Here is a 24142-nt window from a genome sequence, read left to right on the forward strand (position 1 = left end):
TATATATTTATTTAATAACTTTAAAAATTAAGTTTAAAATAATTTTTAAACTTTGTTTGATTTAAAAATATTTATTATAAATAATTCAAATAATAAAATTATATAAATTCATTCATTCTTATGATACAAGCACAAAATAAATCTGATTTAAAACTTAATAAAATTTTATTGATTTTCATTTGGTAGAAGATATTTGAACACTTTTTGATTTGATTGTATGCTGATTTTCTCTCAAAATGTTTTTAATTTAGTAAACAGCATTTTAGTTTTTTCCAACAGAATCGATGTCAGCTAAAATTTCTTCGTTAAAATGTTAGTTATTAGCTCTTTTCTACATATTTTTATTTTTATAACTGAAAGTAGTTTTTTTCGTATAAATCTGTTTGAAGACAGAATTGTTGTCAATAGCAAATTATTGGGTTAGATCAATTTTTAAAGCTCCGTTTGTATATCTATTATCTACTGATTGACTGATACTTTGCTTTTTAATAAGATTGTTATTGTTACTATTTTAATCTAAGTTGCTAATTTTTGCTACTGCATTTTCGAGTCCCATCTTTTTAATCAATTCAAAACTACCCATTGCTATAGGTGTTTATTAATCTTAATTAACTATGTTCAAATCTCCACCTTTTTCCATAAAATCCATGATTATCTTTTCATTTTATATTTAAAAAGCCATATGCAATGGAGTATTCCCGTTTTAACATGGCTCATTAACATTTGCACCCAAATCAACCAAGTACTAAACAAACTCTTCATTTTTGTTCATGACTGTGTAGTAAAGAGGTGTATTTCCTTTAAATTTAAAAAAATAACATATACTTAATGCAAAAGTAAATAAAAATATAACTGCATGAGCAATTTACAAATAAAGTTTTAATTTACCTTGTTTATCTTTGATATTAACATCACTACTACTCAATAAATAACCAGCATTTTTTATAGCTTGGAAAGTATTATGCTAAGCTGCTGAAATAAGTTTTTATTACTTTACTAAGAGTGTATTTTTAAACATTCTTGCCCTCAATTTTTCTAGATCATTTTGTCTTTATTATTCATCTTATTTTGTTTTCTTAAGCTCCGATTTTAAAGATTTTATATTTTAAGCTAAATTTTATGAGTTTTTTTATCTTTTAGTTTGTTATTATTGTGGAGTTAAATTTAATGAAGCTATTTATTCTTACATAGTCAACAGATTAAAATTTTTACTTCCATTTTTTACACTTTCAGAACCTTAAGTACTTAAAATTTTTCTTTAAAAATCATCTAGTTGTAGTAGATTTTAGCCTCTCCTGCTTTTGTTTGTTTCTTAAAATATGGAAATATCTGTTTAAACATTTGTTGTCTTATTAAACATTGTAGAAGATCTGCTTAATTATATATTATTTTTTGGTAGTTAAGCAGAACCACTACTTCTTTTATTTTCACCTTTCTCTTTATATTCTCTTAATTTTTCTATAAAGGAACTAAAATCCTATCTTTAAAATGTGTTGCCAACAATTGATTATGGCGATTAGGCACCTAGAGTAGTTGATACAAAAGTAGTATCTTATAGGTTTTAGCTCCTACTTTTCGAGAGTAAGCCTTTTTTTGCAGATTGCATTGGAGTACTGTTTTTTGTTCTATAATTTTAATCATCACTATCAACGCTTTGATTATCTCCAATAATGCTATCTTGCAATATCTCCTACTTATTTTTGAATTTCATATTAATCAAAATTTACCTTTCCCTTGGAGACATAGTATCTTTATGATTTTTTTTAGGTGTTGAAGGTTTTACTTTGTTTGTTTTTTACTCTTTTTATATTTAAAATAAAATTATTTAACTTTATTAAGCAAAATTGATAGAGAAAGTAATCAATTTAAAATTTATCCCCAGTTTTTGTTTTTTCAAAAAAGTTTGGATTATAAATAATAAAAATTTTTTGAAAATAAAATCAGGGTTTTGAAAAAAATATTTTAAATTACACTGCTCAAAAGATTGTAACTGCTAAGCGAAACTACTTAAATGATTCATAAATGAGCTAGCTGCCATTTTAGTTTTGGTTCTTTTTATTAATTTGCTAATTTTCTATTCATCTAAAATTGCTGCTTTTTTTTTAGCAATTCTCATCCTATAATTTTTTTATATTATTATAGCTGCATGAGTTCTTATTTCATCTGTTATCCATGGATTTCTTTTAGGTAAGTCAAATTTATATTCATTTTTTTAATTTTTTCCCCCATACTCTTCTGCAGCATCTAAAGGACCACTGGAGTAAAATGTCTGAAAGAGATCTTTTTTGTTCTTCATTATCGAATTCTTGATAAACATTCTCTGTTTGACCATTTCTAATTGGATTTTTTATTATTATATAAAATAAATTAAAGATAAATTAATTTACTTTCTTTTTATTAGCTTAATTTTGCAATTTCTTATTAAGAAAGAATTATGCCATCAGTTTTCTAGTACTTTTAGTCATCAATTAAGTTTGAATTTAATATTAGCATTGAGCTTGGATGGAAAAGTCTCTATGATTTTTCTATTGTTATTTCTTCTCCATTCTTAAGGCTGTACAAAGTTTTCAATTATTTATTTTTATCTGGGACTTATTTTGAATAAAATTCTTTGCATTTTTGAGAATGCAAAGTTAGATTTATTGGTAATTCGTTTTCAAATTTATCATTCAAACTTTTGCCAAAATTTTTCAGAAGATTATCTTATTTGATTACATGCATCTTTATTTCGTTTAATTTATATCCCTCGATTAGCTTTTCTATAATTTTATTTTTCATTAAATTAGAGTGGTAGTGCTCGCTTTTTTCTTCTTTTACCCTTTTAAGGTAGTCATTATTTTAGATTATTTTACCTGATATGCTTGCTTTTCTTTTCAAGTACTCATTTCTTTTTTCTTTAGCAATTTCAATTAGTTTATTATACTTCATTATTATTTCTTCAGCTATGCCTGTCTCAATTTCATCTATTACTTACTCATCTAGGTTATTTATTATGTCTTAGACGTAGTTTTTATCAATATTTCTGTTAAGTAATTCATTTGTGGTAGCTAAAAATTATAACTCTTTATCTGTAAGTGCTTCTCTGTTTTTAAACTTTTCCATCAACTATTCTCTGTACTGAGCAACTCCTTAATCTACTTAAACTTCCTAAATGATAGGTATCATGCTCAAATTATACCTATTAAATAAAAAAAATAACTTAAATACAATAAAACTAAATAATAAATTTTCTAATACTATATTCAAATAATAATTATTAATTGTGATTTAATAATTTTTTTAATTACTATTATACTAAATTATTTCATACTATATTTTGAAAAATGATCAACATTTTTAAAAAGTGCAAAATAATCTATATACATAAAGTGTTTTATTTATTTATTCTTAAATGTTTAGTTTTGTTAATAAACTATTTAAATAGATACATCAAAATTAATTTGAAAAAATACTAAGCTTGATATATTAAAAATTTCAATAAAGTAAAAAATAAAGTAAATAAATAAATAGTGTAGATGATATAAAAATGATTTTATAATTTATTTTTATTGACCAAAAGTAATTCCTTAAAAACAAACAATAATGTTCTTTCACTCTTTAAATGATTAGTCAATTAAATTTATAAATCAAATTAACCATAATTAAATTCATGGACTATAAAATCTTAAATGATTAAATATTAGAATTGCCTAAAATTACTATCAATCACTAACTATTAACTACATTTTTAGAAATGTTGGAAACCAGATATTTTATTTTTTTGTCTTTTATTTTATTTTTGCATATCTCTAAATATAATTTAATTTTTTAATATATATTTCATTTTCTGTATCAGTGTATCAGTGATTTAAATAATTTTATTTATAATTAATAGTTTTTTTAAAGTTTTTGTGAAAGTTTTTTGTTATGAAAATACTTTCGATTTTATCCTAAATAATAAATTTTCAATTTTTATAAATTTTGTTAGTGTTTTTAAATATTAAATTGTTTATAAAACTTAAGTTGCTAATGAGTTTACCAATTGCTTGAGGGAATTTTTTAAGAAAGGTTATTCTTAATCTAAGCTTTTTTAAAATTAAAATGAGCCTCTGTTTCATTGTTCCAAATCAATGCTTCTTTTAGATCCTTACGGTTTCTAAAACTTTCTTTACTCTCTGCAATACTGGCACTGTTATCAGTTTGTGGAATGTCATCGTGTTTCACTATTTTGAGATGAATGCTTTTTTTATTGGATTTTTACCTAATTTTAATGTTTTAGTTTTGCAATTATTTTTATTCTATTAGGTATTCAGTATTTTATGGGTGATGAATATTCTCAACCAAACATAATTTAATTTTTTTTTCCAAGTTATCATATTTGCTGTTTACTCTAATCCATTCTAAAATATCATTTTTTTTTGTTTAATTATCTTTGAGGAACTATTTTATTTATAATTGCTCTTAGATTTCGATAGCTTTTTAATCTGTATTGCTATTATAATCAAAATTTTCAATTTGCTGATTAATATTAGAGATGAGAGTGTAGACAATATACTTCTAGCGTTTTTCTATTTCTTAAATTTATTCAAGTTTCCTAAAATCTATTCCAAATTGTTTGCATATTTCATCATCTTTCAAGAAATCATATTTTTTAGAAGACTTAGCCAGCTTATTTACAAACCAAACAAAATCTTTTACCTAGGAGAATTCACTTACTTTCTTTATAAGCTTTTACAACCTATAAATTTAAATATTAAATAAATAAATTTCCATTTAAAAGAAGATCTTTACCCTTATTTTTCATTTAATTATTTTTTATTAGAAGTAATTTCATTCTATTATTTATTTGAATTAGTACTACTAGTAGGAGTTTATTCTAAAGATTCTTTTTATGATGATTTTTCCATTAGTTATTAAATGAGCTAAGGCTTTCTTTTCAAGGTATAGGTCTATGAGGACTATGGTGATCTAGATTGCTAAAATTTCAATAAACTTTATTTCTACTTTTCCTATTAAATTTTTTGGACTAAAAGCTCTTATTTTGACTAAAACATTTAATCATTTTAAGCTTAAAATTCTTTAAAGCAATTGTCTATCTGCTAGTAAGTCTATAATTATTCTTGATCAATAGCCATATTCAAAATAGTTTACTTCCTATTTTGTAGAGCACTCATTCTGAAATAATAAATTAATAGTTTCTCTTATTTTAGTTATCAATTAATTTTTAAATAAATTTAATTTAGTAGAATTAACAAATAAATTAAGTTATTCCAATCTACAGAATGCATGAATAATTAATTTTTATTGTGTTTTCTGATTATATTTTTCTTTTATAATAATTGCTAATTTATTTTAATTAAATCTATAGTATAAAGACAGCCATATGTTTACTAATCTAAAATTTATTTATTTACTTGTTTGTAAATTGTGTAAAATATTATTATTATTTTTATTCATTTCAATTATTGGTGATAAAATCAAATAAATTAAATAGATAGATAGAAAGAAAGAATAATGAATGTATTTCAAAATATACCTTACAAAATATAAATAAATTATTTTAAAACTCAACGAAATAAAATAAATTAATTTTCTAATCTATCAATTTTAATTATTCTTAAATTTTAAAAAAGTAAAATAATTTTTATGAAAATAAATTAGAAATAATTTATTGTTTTATTTACTTTAAAATAACAAACAAAGCAACAATTTATTTTATGATTAATTATAAGATAGAATAATAATTTCATTTGATAGCTTTTTAAGTAAATAAACTCATTTTATAAAAAATAAAAATATTTTAAATGATTCTAAAATATTTTTGAAATTAAATTTTACTATTATAAAATTGTGCATATTTAATATGATTTAAAATTAAAAAATGTAATTTTTCTAAATATTTTTGATATTTTATTTAAATTTATTTTTAAAAATATTTATTGATACATTTTAAAATACTTATAAAGACATATAAAAACTCAAAATAAAAATGAAACTCACTCACTAACTAACTTTGTTTTATTTTTATTTATTTATTGTAAATAAATTTCTTTCTTTCTACTTATTTGAATAGACAGATAATAGGTAGGGTTTTTAATTTAAAATGAGACACTTCATTCACTTTTTAATAAAGTTAATTTGATTGAATTTTTAATAAGTTGAATTGAAAATAAGGTAAGAGAACAATCAAAGGAAAATTATAACACGATTATAATTACATAGATTTAATATAAACTTTATAAAATAATTTAATATAGTAGATTTATTAAGTAGAAAATTAATTTTTTGTTTATTTTTTTCACTTCTTTTCTGATTTAGATTGGAGTAGCTTCTTAGCTTCCAAAAGCTTATTTATTAAACAAGCTTTCTTTTTCTTTTCTTCTTCTTCTTGCTTTCTCTTCTTTTCAGCTTCTTCTTTCAACTTCTTGATTTGAGCTGCATCGTATTTATCACCTGGATGACAGTCTTGCATAACATCAGCAAGATGTGTGTGCTTCTTATCAACAGCCTTCTTAGCTACTTCGTTGGCAGTTGCAAGAATATCAGGTACTTGCTTGACAATATCTTACATATTTTTGACAGCTTCAGTAACTAGTGTTTAGACATTTTTAAGCTTAGAGACTCCTGAAGCTAAGGTGGCGCTGTTTTTAGCAATATTGGATAAAGCTTTAGCTTTTTCTAAGGTACTGAGTGCGTCTAAGCATGATTTGCAATTCTCAGCCAAATTTTTAGATTTTTCAGCAAGGTCAATTAAGTTCTTTAAGAGATCAGGTAATTATTTGACTCCTTCAATGCAAGTTTTGATATAGGTTTGGAGGGCTTTTTAAAACTTAGCATTTTAATTTTGAGAGCATTCAGGGTGGAAAATATCAGGATTGTTCTTGCAATATGAGCATTCGTTACCAAGGTCAACCTTCAAATAAGGAGAGCTGGAGTCAGCATTAAGATGACATTTACCAATATCACCTTCGTTGTTAGCAGCAAGAGTCCAGATCCAGACTTTGACAGCATCAATAAGAGTAGGAGGAGGAGGGCTCTTTAAGTAGTTAGTACTGGCTAAGTCGTGCATTATTTCAGTGGTATCTTCAAAACCAGCTCTTAACATCTCAGCTGTTTCTAAAAGATTTTCACATGGACTAAAGAATGCATTAACATCATATGCAAAAGGAATCCAAATCATGTAAGACTTGATTTCTCTGTCTGCTTTATCTCTAGAACCGCCACAACCCATTTCTATTTAATCTAAGGTAGATATTTATTTTTGCTTTTTTTTTTTAAAGATTATTGTTAGAATTTAATTATTATCTTTTTAAGATTCAATATGCAGACTAGAGATTTAAAACCAAGAAATTAATATTATAATCAAAAGAAAGCGCTGTGAGATCCAATAAAGTACTAATGTTGCATTTTTATTAAGATTAAGTAATTTAAAAAAAATTTTAGTTTCTGTCTATATCTAAAATAATTGCGCACACAAAGCTAAAGACAAAAAACTAATTAGGATTAATAAGATTTAAATATTGATTGAGTTAGGCTTTTTATATAATTTATTTGGACTCTTAACAATAAATATATTTAAATATTTAAACTACCCTTTCAAATAAGATTTACGTTATTTCTCACACGCAGATCTTTAAAAAACGATATTTGTAAGTCAAAATGCAAAATTTTAACTTTATCTTTGTATTAATGAGAATTATTATTTTCATAGAGTTATTTATCTATTTGTCTATAATTACAATTAATTAGATTGAGTAATCTTCAAACAAATAATTTAACTTAAAAATTGAATAGGTATTCAAAACTATTTTATTTTACTTAATTTTTTTCCCAAAATTATATCTTTTTAACATTATTTTCAAAGCCATTTCTTTTATTTTCATTAGAAAACATTAAATCTAATAAAATTTATTTAAAGGATATGTAAAAACTTCATATTATGTATTATCAAAAAAGAGTAAATAAAGCTGAAAAAAATTATTTGATCTTGCTAACATCAAAAAATTGATTAAATTGTCTAGGATAAAGGCTAATTTTTTTAATCGCAAATTCGATCTTTTTCTAAAAACTTAATATGATCTCACAGAAGATTAATAACATTAAATTTCACTTCATTATCAAAGTCTATTAAAATAACAGAGTTAAGACAGATAAAATATATATTCTCTCTTAAAATTAATCATTTGTTTTTGGCATCTTATAGCTGATTAGAATAATTTGTTCTCCGAAAATCTAAGCTCATATGCTTAAGATATTTTTAGAAAGATTATTAATTAATATATTTTCTCATTAAGCAACAAAAAAGAGTAATTTAAAATAATAGCAAAATTTAATAAACTATTTTTTACAAACATTTTTGTTAATTGATTACTTTTTTTTGATAGACAATATTGCTTTTTTGTAAAAATTAGGGTAACAAAGCAAAAATGAATGTATAATTTTTAGGAAAGATATTGAAATTTAATATAAAAAATTTTTTAAAAAGTTAAGTTTAATTATATAAAGATATAGCAATTTTATTAGGAACTAACTAACAAACAGCAAACAAAAGAAATTTGAATGAACACAAAAATTAAAGAAAATTAATTCGATCCTTAGATTTTTAGCTGAAAACGAGTATAAAAAAATGAAATTTGAAATTTCCATTTATAGCAAATTTGTGAAGCGAGCTGTGAAACAAATCAACATTTATGTTGAATAGGCTTGATGAATAATCTTATTTTAGTATGTTTTCATTTTTATTAGAATTATTAACTAGATTATAAGATTCTATTTGCTTTTTTATAAGCTAATTCAGCAATCTCTATCTTTCTTTCTAAATTTTAAATAGCATATAGCAACTATTGCTCTTTACTCTTGTACTGCACATACTTCATGATCTAAATTTCAACAAAAATAAGTTAAAATAGTTCAATAAATTTGAGTTTTATAGATTTTAAAGATTTTTATGTGAGTATTCATATGAAATTTTAAAAAAATTTATGAGCCAAAATAAAATAAGAAAGTATACACTATAATTTTATTTACTATGATCAGATTAGAATTTATCTTTTTAATTATTTGGGAGTCATAAATTAATAAGATTCTAGAAATGCTTGAAATTTAAATAATTAAAAGCAAAATAGTAATTAAAATTTTAACAACTATTTGATTAATAAACTTTATAACGCATAATAATTAGCCTCAATTTATTTAAATTTCTGAGTTAACTCTAAAAATTATTCTATATAGAGATAGAAAGAAATGCTTATAATAAATTTTACCTAAGGTACGTCATCTTAGTTATCTTACACGAAAATTTCTTTCTATTTATCATATATTTTTCTATCTTTTTCTAGCTTAGAAGTAACCTTTTTCACAGATTTTATCTATGCATCAATTTTTGAAATTTTCTTTTTTCTTTCTGACATTTGGCTTGCATATTCTTTACCTTTATCCAGCTCTTACTTTAAATTTTATTTCTCATCTTTAAGAGTTTAAGAGATTCTATCTATATTTGAAATATTATTGATAAAAGGTGAAAAGAAAAAGAAAAAAGACAACATCAGTTTATTAAAATTACAACTTATTTAATTAAAATCCAGTAGATTTTATTATTAGCTAACATATAATATATGTTATAGATAATGAAAATTTTTTCGTTTACATAAGCTTGAATGTAATAGTGGGCTGATTATAAGTTTTCATAACTTAAAATCGAGCACTCTTACAATTCAATTATTTATGGATATATTAAAGTAAGCTAACGTATTTTTCTATGGAAACATATTGATTAGTGTAAGGTAATTTATAATAAAACTTTCATTAAGCTTTTAAAAAAAATATATATTTCTCTTCTATTTCTAAAAACTTTTTATTTGATGAATTAATATGTTTTATTTTATTAAAAGCTAAGCCTTAAACTTTAAATATTAATATGATATAATTAACTATTTTTGATGCTTTTATCAGCTTTTTAAATTAAAATTGAAATTATTTTTTGAAATTAATTCTGTTATTGGTTTATAAAATATTCGTTTTGTTTTTTATTAAGGACAAACCCTAAGTTAAATAAATGGTGATATTAAATTTATTTTAAAGCTTATCAGAAATAAATTATTTTCAATAACTCAACTTAAAGAGCATTTATTTTGTATAAAAAATATAACTGAAGACCTTATCTTTTTTGTATATTTAAAATAAAAAAAATTTTACTTGTTGATATTTTTAAAGCTAGAAGCTTTTTATTTTTATCATCGATTTCCTTTACATATTTCTTATTTTCGATTTATAATTAATAAAAATCAATGAATTTCAGGTCATCTCCCATTTCTTCTTTTTTTTAAATTTAATTGTTAGTTTTTAAGATTTATCTTTCTAGGTTTGTTCTTTTAGATGAATACTTAGCAATCAAAGCATCCTTTTATCTTTCTTTCTCTTCAAAGAATTTTATGATCTTTTCTGCTTCAATCTTACCAGTTCTACTATTTTCACCTCCTAAAAAATGGAAAAATAAGTTACAATTTATTGAATAGGGTTTATAAAGTAAAATGCTAGCTTAAAAATGATAATGTTATTTATTTTCACTCAAAAATAGATTAATTTGTAAAACTTAAATATTATTTTAAAATCTGAATTATTAAATGAAATATTTGATGGCTGCTAATGAAATATAAATTTATTTATTTATTTACCAACTAAAATTTCTCTTTAGAAATCAAACGCATCTTTTCTTATTTCAGTGATTGCCATGTCTGTTTCTTCAAGAATAGCCTTTCATTTATTTATTTGTTTATGAATTGTGATTTTATAGTTGCTATTAATCATAATATTTTTATTTACTCTTAACGTTTCAAGAATTTAGTCTGATTTTATACGGCCATCATCAATTTACTTTTTCAAAGCATCTTATTCCTATTATGCTATTTCGAATTTTTCTTCGTTTGTCAAGAGTAAGCTCTTTTTATCAACATTTTTATCCTTTTTTTTTCCTTTCCCTTTTTTATCTTCCGAAACTTCATCTTCTTTTGCAATTTCCTTCCTGTTTCTCGCCAAATAAGCTTCAAACAATAAATTTTCTCTACGAATTTATTCCATATCTTTATAAAGCAATTCCTTTCATTAATAACAAAAATTTTAATAAAAAATATTTAAACAATATCAAAAATAAAATTATTTTGTTTTCTATGCCTTTTTTCGCTGTAATTTTAAAGCTCAATATATATTTACGACATGATTTGACTTGCTACTTATTTTTTATTTATTTAATGCAATCAAATCATTACAAATGATGTATCCTAAGATCGATAATTAATTTAATAAACATTTTTACAAGCTTCTATGAAAGTTCTTCTACTGTGATGAGTTCCTGCTCTTCATCAGTAATTTCAGGATGCTTATCTTAATTCATTTTATTATCTTTATCCTATTCGTATTCTATAATGTATAATTTATCCTCTAGTTGAGTTGATCAATATTAATTAATACTTTCTTTATCAATCAAATATATGAATTATTCAATACTAACTAACGAAATCAAATAAACAAATAAGCAAATAATTATCAAATCTGATATCTTAAATTAATTAATTAATTAAACTAAACAACTTTGTATTTTAAATGATAAGTTTCAAGTTTTATTTTTTGATTTTTGAAAATTATTAATAACTTTCTAAATATTTTGTACTGGTAAGTTAAATTTACTTTAAAATATTTTAATTGCAAAAGATTAATTTATAAAAATATAAATCCACAATTTATTTATTAGTTGATTTATATCAATTAGATAAGCAAATTCCCTGATAAAATAAAATTTAAGTGTTAATATCAAACAAAATATTTGATTTAGCAATCAATTCGTTTTAAAAATATAATACAATAATAAAGAATATGTAATTAATTTTATTTATATATTTGATCTATCTTCTAAAGATTTAATTATTTGTAGTAGTAAGTCTATCTATCTATATATTTATTTGACAGTTCATCAAAATTGAGAAACAGTAGCAAGCTTAGTTACTAATGAATCGAATGTTGTAAGATATTATGTCTCTATATCTTCTCTTTATTTTTAAAATTTATATATAAGTTTAAAATTAAAATATTAAATAAATAAACTACCTTGTTCTTCTTTCATTTTCAATTTCAGCTTTAACTCTTTAAATGACATCCTTAAGAGTATCGAGAGCAATAGTTGATTATTCTTCGCGAGTTGCCTTTTCCCTTTGAATAATTTCATTTATGGCTAAAACTTCAGAAGTAATTATCTTCATAATTTCCTAATCTTAAAGCTCTCTTTCCTTTGTTTATGTTATAATTGCTTCTGCAATTTTGGGAATATCATAATTGAGATTTGAAGTAATAATATTGACTTCTTAATCTCTTTAATGGACTTCTTCAGCTATTTTATTCTTAACAGATTATGTTGTATCTTCAAAAGCTCTGATAATACTATTTTCACCTTCCCTTCTTGTCTATAAGTATTTAAAGCAAAAATTTTATTTTTAAATCAATGTTTGAATGAATGTTTGTTTGTTTGTTTGTGAATTCTAATAATAAAATTTTATTTTTTATAATTTAAGATTTACAAGAGATTCCTATTCTATTGCTTCAGAGAATTTTTGTGATATCTAACTGATAGATTTATTTTGCTCTTCTTGTAGTTGATTATACTCAATTTTTTCTTTCTCATAAACCTTTTAAGCCTTTTGTAACTAAGTATTTATTTTTAAAAGGCTAATTAATTTAAAGACATTTATTTTTTTAAATTAAAAATATATTATTATCTTTCATTCCTAAATATTTATTTTTCATATTAAACGAATGAAATAATAACAAATAATCCATTTTTAAATTACACTTTCTCTTATACTATTAAGCTTATTATCGAAATCAGAAGTTGATTGAGAGAATCTCTATTCTAACTCTTCTAAATTTTCCAAAGCATTTTCGAATTTCAAGTATCTCTCTCTTTCTACTCCAATCTTTTTTATTTCATTTACATTTAGTTATTACTAAATTTAAAATATTGTTTAATATTCATACTTAAATATTAGCAAGCTTTTAAGCTATTTGATGAACTCTTTCTCTATGAGGAGAGCCTTGAGGAAGATCTTTTTTATTACATAAAACCAATAAATTAATAATTCTAATCTAAATTAGAATAAATTACAAGATGCTGAAGAGTACATTTCTTTTTTCTTTTTGCTTATATTTATATTTAATATTCAATTCTTTATTTTTTAACTAATAAATTATATTGATTTATTTATTTAGTTGCTTATTTGTTTGTTTGGTTGTTTGATATATCTTAATATCTTTGTTACAAATTATCTTTATGATAACTTGAATTCATATAATAAATTTTAAATTATGACATAAAGATTTTCTTTAATATTAATTGTAATTAAATAAGAAGAATAATTTCACTGGTTTTTGATTGAAAATCTCATTTACTGTTATAATATTTTAAAATACTACAAAAACAACTTAAAATAATAATTATTTGAAATTTTTTATAACTCTAATTTAAATTTAGTATAAGATAAAAATAAAATATATGTGTTATTCATATCAAATTATTGCATTTACTTAAACTAAAACTGAAATATTTAAAAATCAACATTAATTGATTTTTTAAATTTAGTTTACAAAATTCAACATTTATATTATGTTTTATTTAAAAAAGAACATAATTTTATTATTTGTATGAATTTACAAATATCAAAACAGTTAATTGTATGAAGGCATTTGATTTGTTGTTGTAAATATTAGGTCGTATAAGGATATTATCTTAGCTAAAAATCATTTAAATAAAGTAAACCTTCAACATTTGAAGACCAAATTAATCTAAATGATGATATACCATAATTTTCATATTTGCTTGTCAGTTTTAGATTTTGAATATTTTTAATATAAATAACTGAAATCCATAAATCTTAAAAAGAAGTCTAAATATAAACAAGCTTTAATTAGTGAGGATTAACTGTAATTAATATTTAGCTTTTTATGTGTTATTTTTTGAAAGTTATTTTATTTATTTAGAGTTAACTAAGAAGAATTTATTCTAAGTTATTTACTTTACAATAATAGAAAATTGTAGTGATGCATGTTTATCATCATTCATTCATTCTTTGGTTTATTTTCAGAAATTATTTTTCATGTTGATTTTTGAAATAAAAGAAGATTGTTGCTTTTGACCTCTCTCAGTCATAAAATTCGTATTACTTTAATCTAATTATTATCTATTAGAAGATTAATTAAAATTAAAACTATTATTTTAATCTACAATATCATTTGTATAACTTTTTTCATGAAAGCCTACATTGCCTTCATTAATACAATTGTTAGAAGCAGAGAAAGAGACATTAAAATTTAAATCATTAGTTTAATGTACTTATTAAATAGTGCCTTCTTTTTCTATATTTTCTTCTTAAGATTTATTAAAGGAAATACATGTTTTTTTGGCTTCATTAATAAATTTTTCCTAATTATTTAACATCAACTCATTTTGATTATTTTTTTCTGTTGAACTCTAATCGTACATATTATTAGTAGCATTTTAAGTGACTTAATTGTCTGCTAATTAACTGAGGTCTTATTGATTCTCCTATTAAGAAATAGAGCTTGAAGAAGAGGATGAAGATGCTTCATCTTACAAAATAGTAAGAGTCTGTTTTTTGTTATAATATTCTAGTCCAATATTTTCTTTAGAAGCTTGTTTTGAGCTCTTTTTACCCTTGTTTGCTATTTAAATAATTCTAAGTTAATTGGTTCTAACTCTTTTCTATATCATTACATTGTCTTTAAATTTTTGTTAAAAATCTTCCTCCAATTTTTTCTTTTCTTCTTCTCTTTTTTACCTAATTTTATTGATAAATAAATGTAGTGTAATGATAAAAGTTAAATATTTTATTTACCTCTTCTTCTCTATAACGTTTTCTATAATATTACTAATGTTGTGTTTAGGATAGTAAAATTTATAATTTCTCATAGTGTCATCGATTGAATCTTAACTTATAAGCTAGTTCTATATCAATAGCTGATTATAGTATTATTATTATTAAGCAATTTATTCATTTCTTTTATCTCCTTCTAATTAATTTTGATTAGCTTGATAATTTTTATTTATTAGCATACTTTCAAATTCTGTTCCTTTGTTTGAAAAAATAGAAGGATTCATATTATTTGGAAGTATTTACTTCCTATTATTAGCTGTTTTATGAGCATATTAAATTTTATTTTAATTCATAATTTAAAGAAACATAGAAATTATGTCAACATTTTTTTAATCTTTTTACTATTCAGATATAGCTTATTCGTTTTTTTACCCATTTTACTTTTGTAGCTTTTTATAAAGAGACCAAATGCTACTACAATTTCTCTTTTATGAAAGCCTCCTCTAATCACTTAAATTAGTTTGCTAGTTTAATAATGATCTTCTAGTCATTTTTGAATTGAGCTGCTATTTTTAATTAGTACTTTATGCTGGAACTATTATCTTGATCTGCTGCTCAATTTAATTTTTATTTTAATCATCTTGTTTAGTTTAAATATATTCTTCTAATTCAATATTTGAAAAACAGCGAGGCTTATCTATTTTAATCTCTATCTAATTTATGTTGTTATCTATATTATTACTCATGTTATTACTAATTGAAGGTCTGATATTCTCTTCTTATTTATCATAGTCAGAAATGTCTAGACTTTCTTCAATGTTTAAAATCAAATTCTATTCATTATTTTAATGAATTTGTTAATTTTAGCTATCTTAATTAAATTTTTTATTTGCATTGGCCGACTTTATTGATAAGTGTTTTCTGGTTGATCTCTATTCAAAAAATTTACCCAACTCATTTTCTTAAATATTAAAATCTTTATTTTTTTCATCATTTCTACTATTGCTACGGCATTCAGTTTCGTTTTCATCATCATCATCGTAGTCGTCATCTTCAAAATCAATATCAGAGGAAGACACAGATTCATCATTATCAGACTTTCCCATTTCTATAAAATATTTTCTAAAATAAGCTCTTATATCTTCCATATTATCGTTAACGAAATCCTCCATTCTTACCTAACAATAATAATTTTTTGATAAAGTGCTGTCCTTTTTTTAGGGTTTCTTTCTTTTGTAGATTTATCTTTAATTATCTCTTCCAGTTGAAAACTGCCTAATAATATTAAACTTTGAAGGTACATAATGAATCAAAGGGCAAAGATATAATTAATGATCGTATTGCTAACAGCACTAACATTTACTCATAACAGAATTCTTTTCCTTACTGTAAAATATTTAGTCTCTGAGCATACAGTAAATTTCATGGTCATCAGGAAAATCTTTTAAAAGATTAAGAAAATCACTTCTTTTGATCTTTAATAAAGTAGTAAATTCTAGACTTCTTATGTTGATGTCTCTACTTTCGCCTGTAAAAAAGCTAATTTCACCAAAAAATTTACCTGGTCCTACTGTATATAGAGAATTAATAGTTTTCATCTTTTTATTAAAAGGTGTTTTTTGGTAAGTGAATGCCTCAACTTATCCTTTTTCAATAAAGTATATAGATAAATCATCTTAATCACCTTTTAAATATATAATTTCTTCAGGTGTGCATCTTACTTCTTTAATCAAAGGTAATATTTTTTACACTATTGTATCACTAAAATTGTTGCTAAAAATGGGGCTTTCTCTTTTTTTTTTTAAAGAAGGTTTAAAAAATTATTAGACAAAAGCTATTAAAATTGATCAAAAAAATATTTAAAAATGCTATTTATTAATTGATAATACCTCAAAGCTATTTTATTTGCCTCCATCAAAAGTGTATCTTTTAATTTATGTGAGAGCTAGTCTAAAATTTTTAACTACAAGGATATTGTTAATTAAGTTGATGAATACAAAGTAATTAATTGTTTTTTACTTCTTAATCAGTATTGTTAGACTTTTCTTCTTTCCAATAGTATTCTAGATATTCTCTTACTTAATACTGCAAGTCTTTTGAAATCGTTTTATTAGTCATATAGTTATTAATAATAAACATATTAGCTTTTATTTCATTGTCTAACTTAAAAAATTGTTCGAAAATATTCCCAATAGAATTTACACTATAAGCAAATTAACCGCATGCTATCATCATATTTACAATACATAGAAGCTTTTCTGCTACTGTCTTTGGAGAGATATCCCCGTACCCAACAGTGATCATCGTTACTGTTGAAAAGTAATATGAATATATATACTGTACATACCAATCAGTATGAGAAATATCTACTGCATCCATCCAAGTATCAGTGCTTCCATTCTTAATTTGAATAAATCCAATTATAAGCCATGCTAGAGCGGAAATATGCAAATTTAAAACTATACTAAAAAGAAGTTTAACCAGAGAAATTATATTGCTTGTTAAAGCACTCAAAGGAAATTCTTCTTCAACCCTCTTAAATACTTTATTGAATTAGTGAACCTTTTTTGTAAACAAACAAAAACAATTAAATACTAAAATAACTCGTTAGTCACTTGAAATAATTTATTTTAACAAGTTTAAATTTGAAATAAAATAATAAAAGAACTAAGCAAGCAAACAAAATTAATTATGAGCAAATGAATAAACATATATCTACTCTTTATAACTTAACTATTTTTAAATAAGCTTTAAATAAAGTTCAAATATTAAAAATAAATAAATATAAAATTAATATTTTTACCTTACAGAAGCAAGTAAGTATGACAAACCTGTAAGCCTGATAGGGCTATGAAGGATTAATGGTTTGGTAACTTAGGCAATAAATAAAGAGAGGGATGTTAGCTATTATATCATACTTAAAATCAGAGTGAAAATATTACATGAATATTGTTTTTCTACTAAAAATTAGTACACCTTTTAAAAAGCAAGCAGTGTTTAAATTTACAAATATTTCAATAATTAAGCTTAAAGGAATAATAGAGTAGACCAAAAGAGAAGGTACTAGTTGCATAAGATCGACTTAAAAAATAAGATGAATAGGTACAATAAAAATAATGCATATACTTTAAATCATTTAAGTAAGATCCCAGACTAGTTTTATTCGAGAAGATGGATTGAAAGGAGGAAATATTTTATTGAATCTTTCAATCAAACTGTCCTCTTTTTTCTCTGAGAAATCATCCGATTAATGCTTGGATTATGAATCTTCAGAAATTACAATAGAAAGGTCATTCAGCATTTTAAATTTTTCATTTTTAAGTTTTTAGTAGCGTCTTCCTGCTGTCTTATCAATCATATTACCAATCTTTTACTTCAATTTAATATTTTAAAGAGCTGTTTTTAAATCTTTCTTATTAAAATCCATTAATTTATCTTCATTGAAATCATTTTAATTTTTTTAATCAACTACCTACTCATTATTCCCGTTAATTTAAGTTAATTTATAGTTTCTTATTTAAAAAGTATTTTTATTTTATAACATTTTAAACAAATTTTCTGTTTTTTCTTGTTTTATAAAGTTGCTTATTTAATAATTAATTAAGGCTAATAATTCTACTAGAAAAAATAGTTAAAATTTAGTAAGGACTCAATTAATACAATTTAAAGAGGCAATCTAATCATAAATTATTATAAATTTTTTACTATTTAACTCTTGGAAACTATAAATCTTAGCCTAAATAAAATTAATAGTTAGTTATTTTTAAAAAATAATTACCAAGAATATTTCATAGTTAAACAATATATTATTTAGGCTGACAAAAAATTATTTTTTTTTAATAACTTAAAAATTTAAGTTAATATATTTTTATTTTATTGAATTTTCATTTAAAATTAATAAAAGCTGTACCCCCATTTATTTAATTTTTCTGAGTAAAACAAACAATTATTTTCTTCTTTCTATTTAATAAAAAATTATATAAAATATTTGTAACATTAAAGAATATAATATTGATACATGGTATAAAAGATTATTTTTATGATATATTTTTTGAATTAATTAAATTGCAGGTGTATTTTAAAAACCTATTACATTTTATGATGTACTTTTTATTTTATTTTTCGAAAATATAATGTAGGTATTTATTTAATAAGTGAAAGAGCTTACAAATAAAAGAAAAATTTTTAATAAAATTGTATTTTTTTGAATATTAGCTATTAAACAGAACATAGAACAAACAAACAAACATTTATTTGATTGATATCATAGAAATTATTGAAAATTTGAAGTTTTATTTCAAATATTTTCATTGCTAAATTTTAATTTATGCATAGAAACACTCTCTGATTGCTAACCAAAGTTGAGTTTTATGCTATCAAGATCACAAGTATCGTTACACTTGCTATATTTTGTTTGAAAAAATGAATTGTAAATTTTAAATTCTTTTTGTATTGGCTGTACATACATTTAATCATCTTATTCTATATCTTCATCGTTTTATTTATCTTCTTAATTAAGTTAAATGGTAGGGTCTCTTTTCAGATAATCTTTTTTTGATTAATTATCTTATATTTAAGAATTTGATTAGTTTTCTTTAAATTGTTCTTGATTCTATTATTTTAAAACTGAAAAGCGGTTTTTGGATGCTTGAGAGCTATTTTCTATTTTAGATGTTTCAGATGAACAACTACTTTAACCATCTTCTTCATTTATACTTTTACTTTTAGTGTTTAATTTAAAACTCATAAGTTTTTAAATTTTATCAAGCTTTCTGATGTCACTTGAAATTCTATTTAAAGGTCTTTTATAAGATCTATTAGCAATTTAAACAACCTTAACTTAACCTGTCTTAGCCCTAGGTTTAATATTAATATTCTAAAGTAATTACTTTTAAAAAATGAGCTCTATTCTTTTTTTTTCTTCCTCACGTTTTTATCTATATTGAAAACATTAAAAAAAGAGGTAAAATAAAGTCTTGAAAATTTTTAAATTTAGAATTAGATTTTTGAAAAAAAAGCAAAGTTTAGTTTAGAAAAACTATTGTTTTATGTAATATTAATTTATTTTTAATATTTATCTTAAATGATTTTAAACAATTTCTTTTTTCTTTAAAAAATAAATATCAAATTTTATAAAAACAATTGACAAAATTAAGTATTTGATAATAATTAACCATCAAATAGGAAGAAATAATAGAATAATATAAGTAAAAGAAAGAAATAAATGATTAATTACCTTCTCTTTTCTAAAACGTTTTCGATAATATTTGACAAGTTATGCTAAGGATAATAAAATTTATAATTTCTAGCTGTATCATCTATGGGCTCTTAAAAATTTTATTATTATTAATTTTAGCTTTAAAACATCATGTTTATGGGTGATTACTCTCTTTGTTTATCTTACTCAGATTAATATGTTTGCTTTTTGATAAGATTATCTCTTTGATTTGTGTTAGCTTAGCCAAACAAATTACTTTACTATTATTACAAGTGCTAATTAGGATTTCCTAAAGAAGGTTATTTATTAAATTGATGATTAGGATTTCCGCCTAAATATTAATTTTAATTTAGTTTCATCAATTCAAGTATCGTTTCTAAAGGATCAATATTTCTCTCTCTAATTATGTCAAAAATAGATTAAGCAATACTATTTATACTGCTTCCTCTATGTTTTTTCTATATACTAAAAATACTTTCACTCCTATTATTATGAATTTTCGACATCTTTTTTGTATTTATTGTGTTATGCCTTGATTGCTTTCTGGTAATACTCGATGGTATTATTACATTTTGTTAATCGCTAGTATTAATTTTTTCTTCTTCAGCTAAAATATTTTTACTTGAGCTGACCAATTTATCTTCAGAGCTAACTTAACCTTTTTTTTAATTTTCTTAATTTTAATTATGAGCTTCTAAATCTTTACTTTATTAACTAACCATTTTTTAATCTAAGCCAATTACTATTTTCTATGAATGGTTGCTTGTGCTCAAAGCTAAATTTTATAATTGATTATTTATGTTTAAAGGATTTGACCTTTATGCTAAATTTAGAAATAGTTGAGATTTTTTTGACACTTAATTTTAAGGATCTATAAAATCTTCTTAATCACAATCTTCTAGCTCTTCTTCTTCTTCATCATCACCATACTCTTCAAATATGTCTGAAGAAGGTATTGAATCGTTTGAATCTATTCTTACCATTTCAATGAAATATTTCCTAAAGTAGGCTCTTATTTCTTCCATATTATCATTTACAAAATCTTCCATCCTTACTTAATAGTCATAGTTGTGAAAATATGTATTTTCTTTCTTCTTGTCTCTCCTTCTTTTAATTTTTTCTCTTGGTTAATCCCTGCCTGTAGAATGTAGTCTTATAATATTAAACTTATTCGGAACATTGTGTATTAAAGGACAATATGATATCGAATGTTCGAATTCATTGCAGCATTAACATTTACTCATAATAGAACTCTTTTCGCTATTAAATGTTGCAGAGTCTCGAATCATACAAAATATTTCAAAGTCATCTGGACTGTCTTTAAGTAAAGTCACTAAATCAGCTCTTTTAATTTTCAAGAGAGTAGTGAATTCTAAACTTCTTATGTTAATATCCCTAGGTTCTCCAGTAAAGAAGCTATACTCTCCAAAAAAATCACCTTTACCTATCGTATATAGAGAGTTGATAGTTTTCATTTTCTTGTTAAAAGGTGTCCTTTAATAAGTGAATGCTTCAACTTATCCTTTTTCAATAAAATATATTGCAAAATCATCCTAATCACCCTTGAGATAAATAATTTCCTCAGGAGTACATCTAATTTCTTTAATCAATGGCACAGTCTTTTATATTATTTACTCACTAAAATTTTTGCTGAAAATAGGACTCTCCCTATTCAATTAATGTGCAAAAGTTTTATTTTGGAATTTGAGAATATCAATTTAAAATCATAATTGATATTAAATATACCATCGTACTCTTGAATAATTGAATAAGAGATGAAAAAAAAAAATAATTTTTCTAAAAAATTCTCTTTTCAATGAATTATCTTATTTATTTAGAGCAGTTAATAAAAATGTAGCATTGAAAAATGAAGGTGTAATTACTTATTTACTTATTTATGATTACAAATTTTTAAAAAAAATAATAAAATTCAATAAAAAAAAATATTAAGAAAAATTTCACTCTTATTTTAGAGAATAAAAGTAATCATATGAAAAAATTTTTAATCTTAATTAGAAATTCTCTTAATATGGAATTCTCTTATTCAAGAACACTTACTGGTAGAAGATTTATTAGTTAAATTTACCTTAAAGCTATTTTATTAGCCTCCATTAATAGTGTTTCTTTCAACTTATGTGAAAGTTAATTTAAAATTTTAACCTAATTATATTAAAAATAATAATGATAAATTTTGAATAGAAATATTGATTACTTCTAAATCTGTATTATTAGATTTCTCTTATTTCCAGTAATATTCTAAATATTCTCTAACTTAATATTATAAATTTTTAGATATTGTTTTATTTGTCATGTATCTATTGATGATCTTCATATTTGCTTAAATTTCGTTATCAAGTCTAAAGAATTGTTCAAATATATTTCCGATTGAGTTTACACTATATGCAAATTGGCCACATGCTATCATCATATTTATAATACTTAATATTTTTTCTGCGATAGTGTGAGGAGAGATATCTCCATAGCCAACTGTTATCATAGTGACTGTGGAAAAGTAGTATGAATAAATATATTAAACGTGCCATTCAGAATTTGCAATACTTGCTGCGTTCATCCAAGTATTAGTTTCTCCTTATTTAATTTAGATAAATCCTATGATAAGCCAAGCTAATGCTGAAATGTGCAAGTTTAAAATAATACTCAAAAAAAGTTTAACTAGTGAGATTATGTTACTAGTTTAAGTGCTTAGAGGAAATTCATCCTCTACCCTTTTAAACACTCTATTGAACTGATAAACCTATTAATTAATTAAATTTTTAAATAAATTGTTATCATATATAATTAATTAATTTTTATTGAATTGTCCTTCAAAAAGCCTAATTTTTAATAGTTTACCAAATAAGATAAAAGTAGATTATATTGGCTAATTTTTTAATCTATCTTTGTAAAAAACTGCATACTTTTAAAATCATTTTAAAATATTAGTTAATGTGAAAGTTACTTATTTGATAGAATTTAATGCTAAAGCTATTATTTAAATGTATCATTTTATTAATCAAATTTACTTTGTAGAAGCAAGTAAGCGTTATAAATCTATACAATTAGTACTATTAAGATGGATCTAACTTTGAATAACAAATGCAATAAATGAATAAGGGAACATTAGCTATAATATCGTACTTAAAATCTTGTCTTAAATAATTCTTAAAAATAATTTTTCTGTTATTTGTTAAGGTTCCTTTTAAGAAACAAGCAGTATTTAGATTCACAAATATATCAACCATTAGACTTAATGGTATGATAGTGTAGACAACATAGGGAGAAACTAATACCATAAGATCAATTTCAAAAATTAAATGAATAGGTACTATGAAAATAATACAAATACTAAAAAACATTTGGATAACATCCCATAAAAGCTTAATCCTAGAGCATGGGTTAAATGGAGGAAATAATTAATCCAACTTTTCCAAGAAACTAAGATCATTTTTATCTACTAAATATTCAATTTCGTTTTTAGAGCTCTACTTGTCTTATAAAATTATTGCTGCATCATTGAGCATTCTAAAATTTTCTTTTTTAAGCTTTTAGAGACGCCTAATAGCTGTTTTATCAACAATATTGCCTATTTTTTACTTGATTTTTATACTCTACAAAGCCTACTTTAGATCTCTTTTACTGTTACTTATATTGTTATCATTTTAAATTTTTTCTTTAGTTTTTAAGGTCATTTAGCCTTTCAGACTAACCTTCTAAGTGAAAAGCCTCAATTGTGCTTGATTTAGTTTGCTTTAATTATCTTACATAAGTATAAAAATGAAATAATGGTCTTTAAATAAATAGTCTTTTTATTATTCTTACTTTTTAATTTTAATTAAGTGAAAGGATTTGTAATAAAAACTAGTTATTTATGCTGATTTATTTAATACTATTTTGGTAGAATTAATACTGCTGTTATCAAACAGACTTCTTGAAATTACAATCAATATTTAATCACTGTTATAGTGATCTTATTTGAAATATTAAAATAACATAAATTATATGCAACAAATTTGTTTAATTTAACAATACAAACAATCAACATACATTTTAAATAGTTAAATCTTCTTAT

At 22.7% G+C, this 24142-nt stretch overlaps 6 protein-coding genes across 6 annotated transcripts; all 6 read right to left on the reverse strand. All coding sequences in view use genetic code 6, as the record gives it.

Moving 5' to 3' along the window:
- Nucleotides 1–175: 175 nt before the first annotated feature.
- On the reverse strand, nucleotides 176–5114 carry TTHERM_00312790 (IQ calmodulin-binding motif protein; the record flags this gene model as incomplete). The annotated part of the gene is made up of 6 exons (XM_001033460.2): nucleotides 176–798; nucleotides 889–1800; nucleotides 1972–2334; nucleotides 2388–3178; nucleotides 4019–4717; nucleotides 4771–5114. 6 exons carry the CDS (start codon nucleotides 5112–5114, stop codon nucleotides 176–178), a joined length of 3732 nt encoding a protein of 1243 aa, XP_001033460.2.
- A 1163-nt stretch (nucleotides 5115–6277) lies between these two features.
- Nucleotides 6278–7210, reverse strand: TTHERM_00312800 (hypothetical protein; the record flags this gene model as incomplete). Its single annotated transcript, XM_001033461.3, has 1 exon — nucleotides 6278–7210. The coding sequence occupies one exon, from the start codon at nucleotides 7208–7210 to the stop codon at nucleotides 6278–6280; it is 933 nt and encodes a 310-aa protein (XP_001033461.1).
- Nucleotides 7211–8711: 1501 nt separating this feature from the next.
- TTHERM_00312810 (flagellar associated protein) lies at nucleotides 8712–11368 on the reverse strand (the record flags this gene model as incomplete). Its single annotated transcript, XM_001033462.3, has 6 exons — nucleotides 8712–8858; nucleotides 9243–9469; nucleotides 10174–10455; nucleotides 10653–10731; nucleotides 10801–11073; nucleotides 11291–11368. The coding sequence occupies 6 exons, from the start codon at nucleotides 11366–11368 to the stop codon at nucleotides 8712–8714; spliced, it is 1086 nt and encodes a 361-aa protein (XP_001033462.1).
- Nucleotides 11369–11944: 576 nt separating this feature from the next.
- Nucleotides 11945–13148, reverse strand: TTHERM_00312820 (KdD6, putative; the record flags this gene model as incomplete). The annotated part of the gene is made up of 6 exons (XM_001033463.2): nucleotides 11945–12020; nucleotides 12079–12431; nucleotides 12546–12671; nucleotides 12816–12941; nucleotides 13003–13070; nucleotides 13130–13148. 6 exons carry the CDS (start codon nucleotides 13146–13148, stop codon nucleotides 11945–11947), a joined length of 768 nt encoding a protein of 255 aa, XP_001033463.2.
- A 535-nt stretch (nucleotides 13149–13683) lies between these two features.
- On the reverse strand, nucleotides 13684–18461 carry TTHERM_00312830 (cation channel family protein). Its single transcript, XM_001033464.3, has 5 exons — nucleotides 17659–18461; nucleotides 16875–17417; nucleotides 16745–16818; nucleotides 14877–16646; nucleotides 13684–14819 (listed from the first exon to the last, which is right to left on the reverse strand). The coding sequence occupies exons 1-5, from the start codon at nucleotides 18397–18399 to the stop codon at nucleotides 14102–14104; spliced, it is 3846 nt and encodes a 1281-aa protein (XP_001033464.2). The 5' UTR covers nucleotides 18400–18461; the 3' UTR covers nucleotides 13684–14101.
- A 691-nt stretch (nucleotides 18462–19152) lies between these two features.
- Nucleotides 19153–23762, reverse strand: TTHERM_000312839 (cation channel family protein; the record flags this gene model as incomplete). Its single annotated transcript, XM_012799734.1, has 6 exons — nucleotides 19153–19792; nucleotides 20092–21741; nucleotides 22160–22233; nucleotides 22286–22828; nucleotides 23097–23124; nucleotides 23212–23762. 6 exons carry the CDS (start codon nucleotides 23760–23762, stop codon nucleotides 19153–19155), a joined length of 3486 nt encoding a protein of 1161 aa, XP_012655188.1.
- Nucleotides 23763–24142: the final 380 nt, after the last annotated feature.

This window comes from Tetrahymena thermophila, assembly GCF_000189635.1.
Source record: "Tetrahymena thermophila SB210 genomic scaffold scf_8254431, whole genome shotgun sequence".
Lineage (NCBI taxonomy): Eukaryota > Ciliophora > Oligohymenophorea > Hymenostomatida > Tetrahymenidae > Tetrahymena > Tetrahymena thermophila.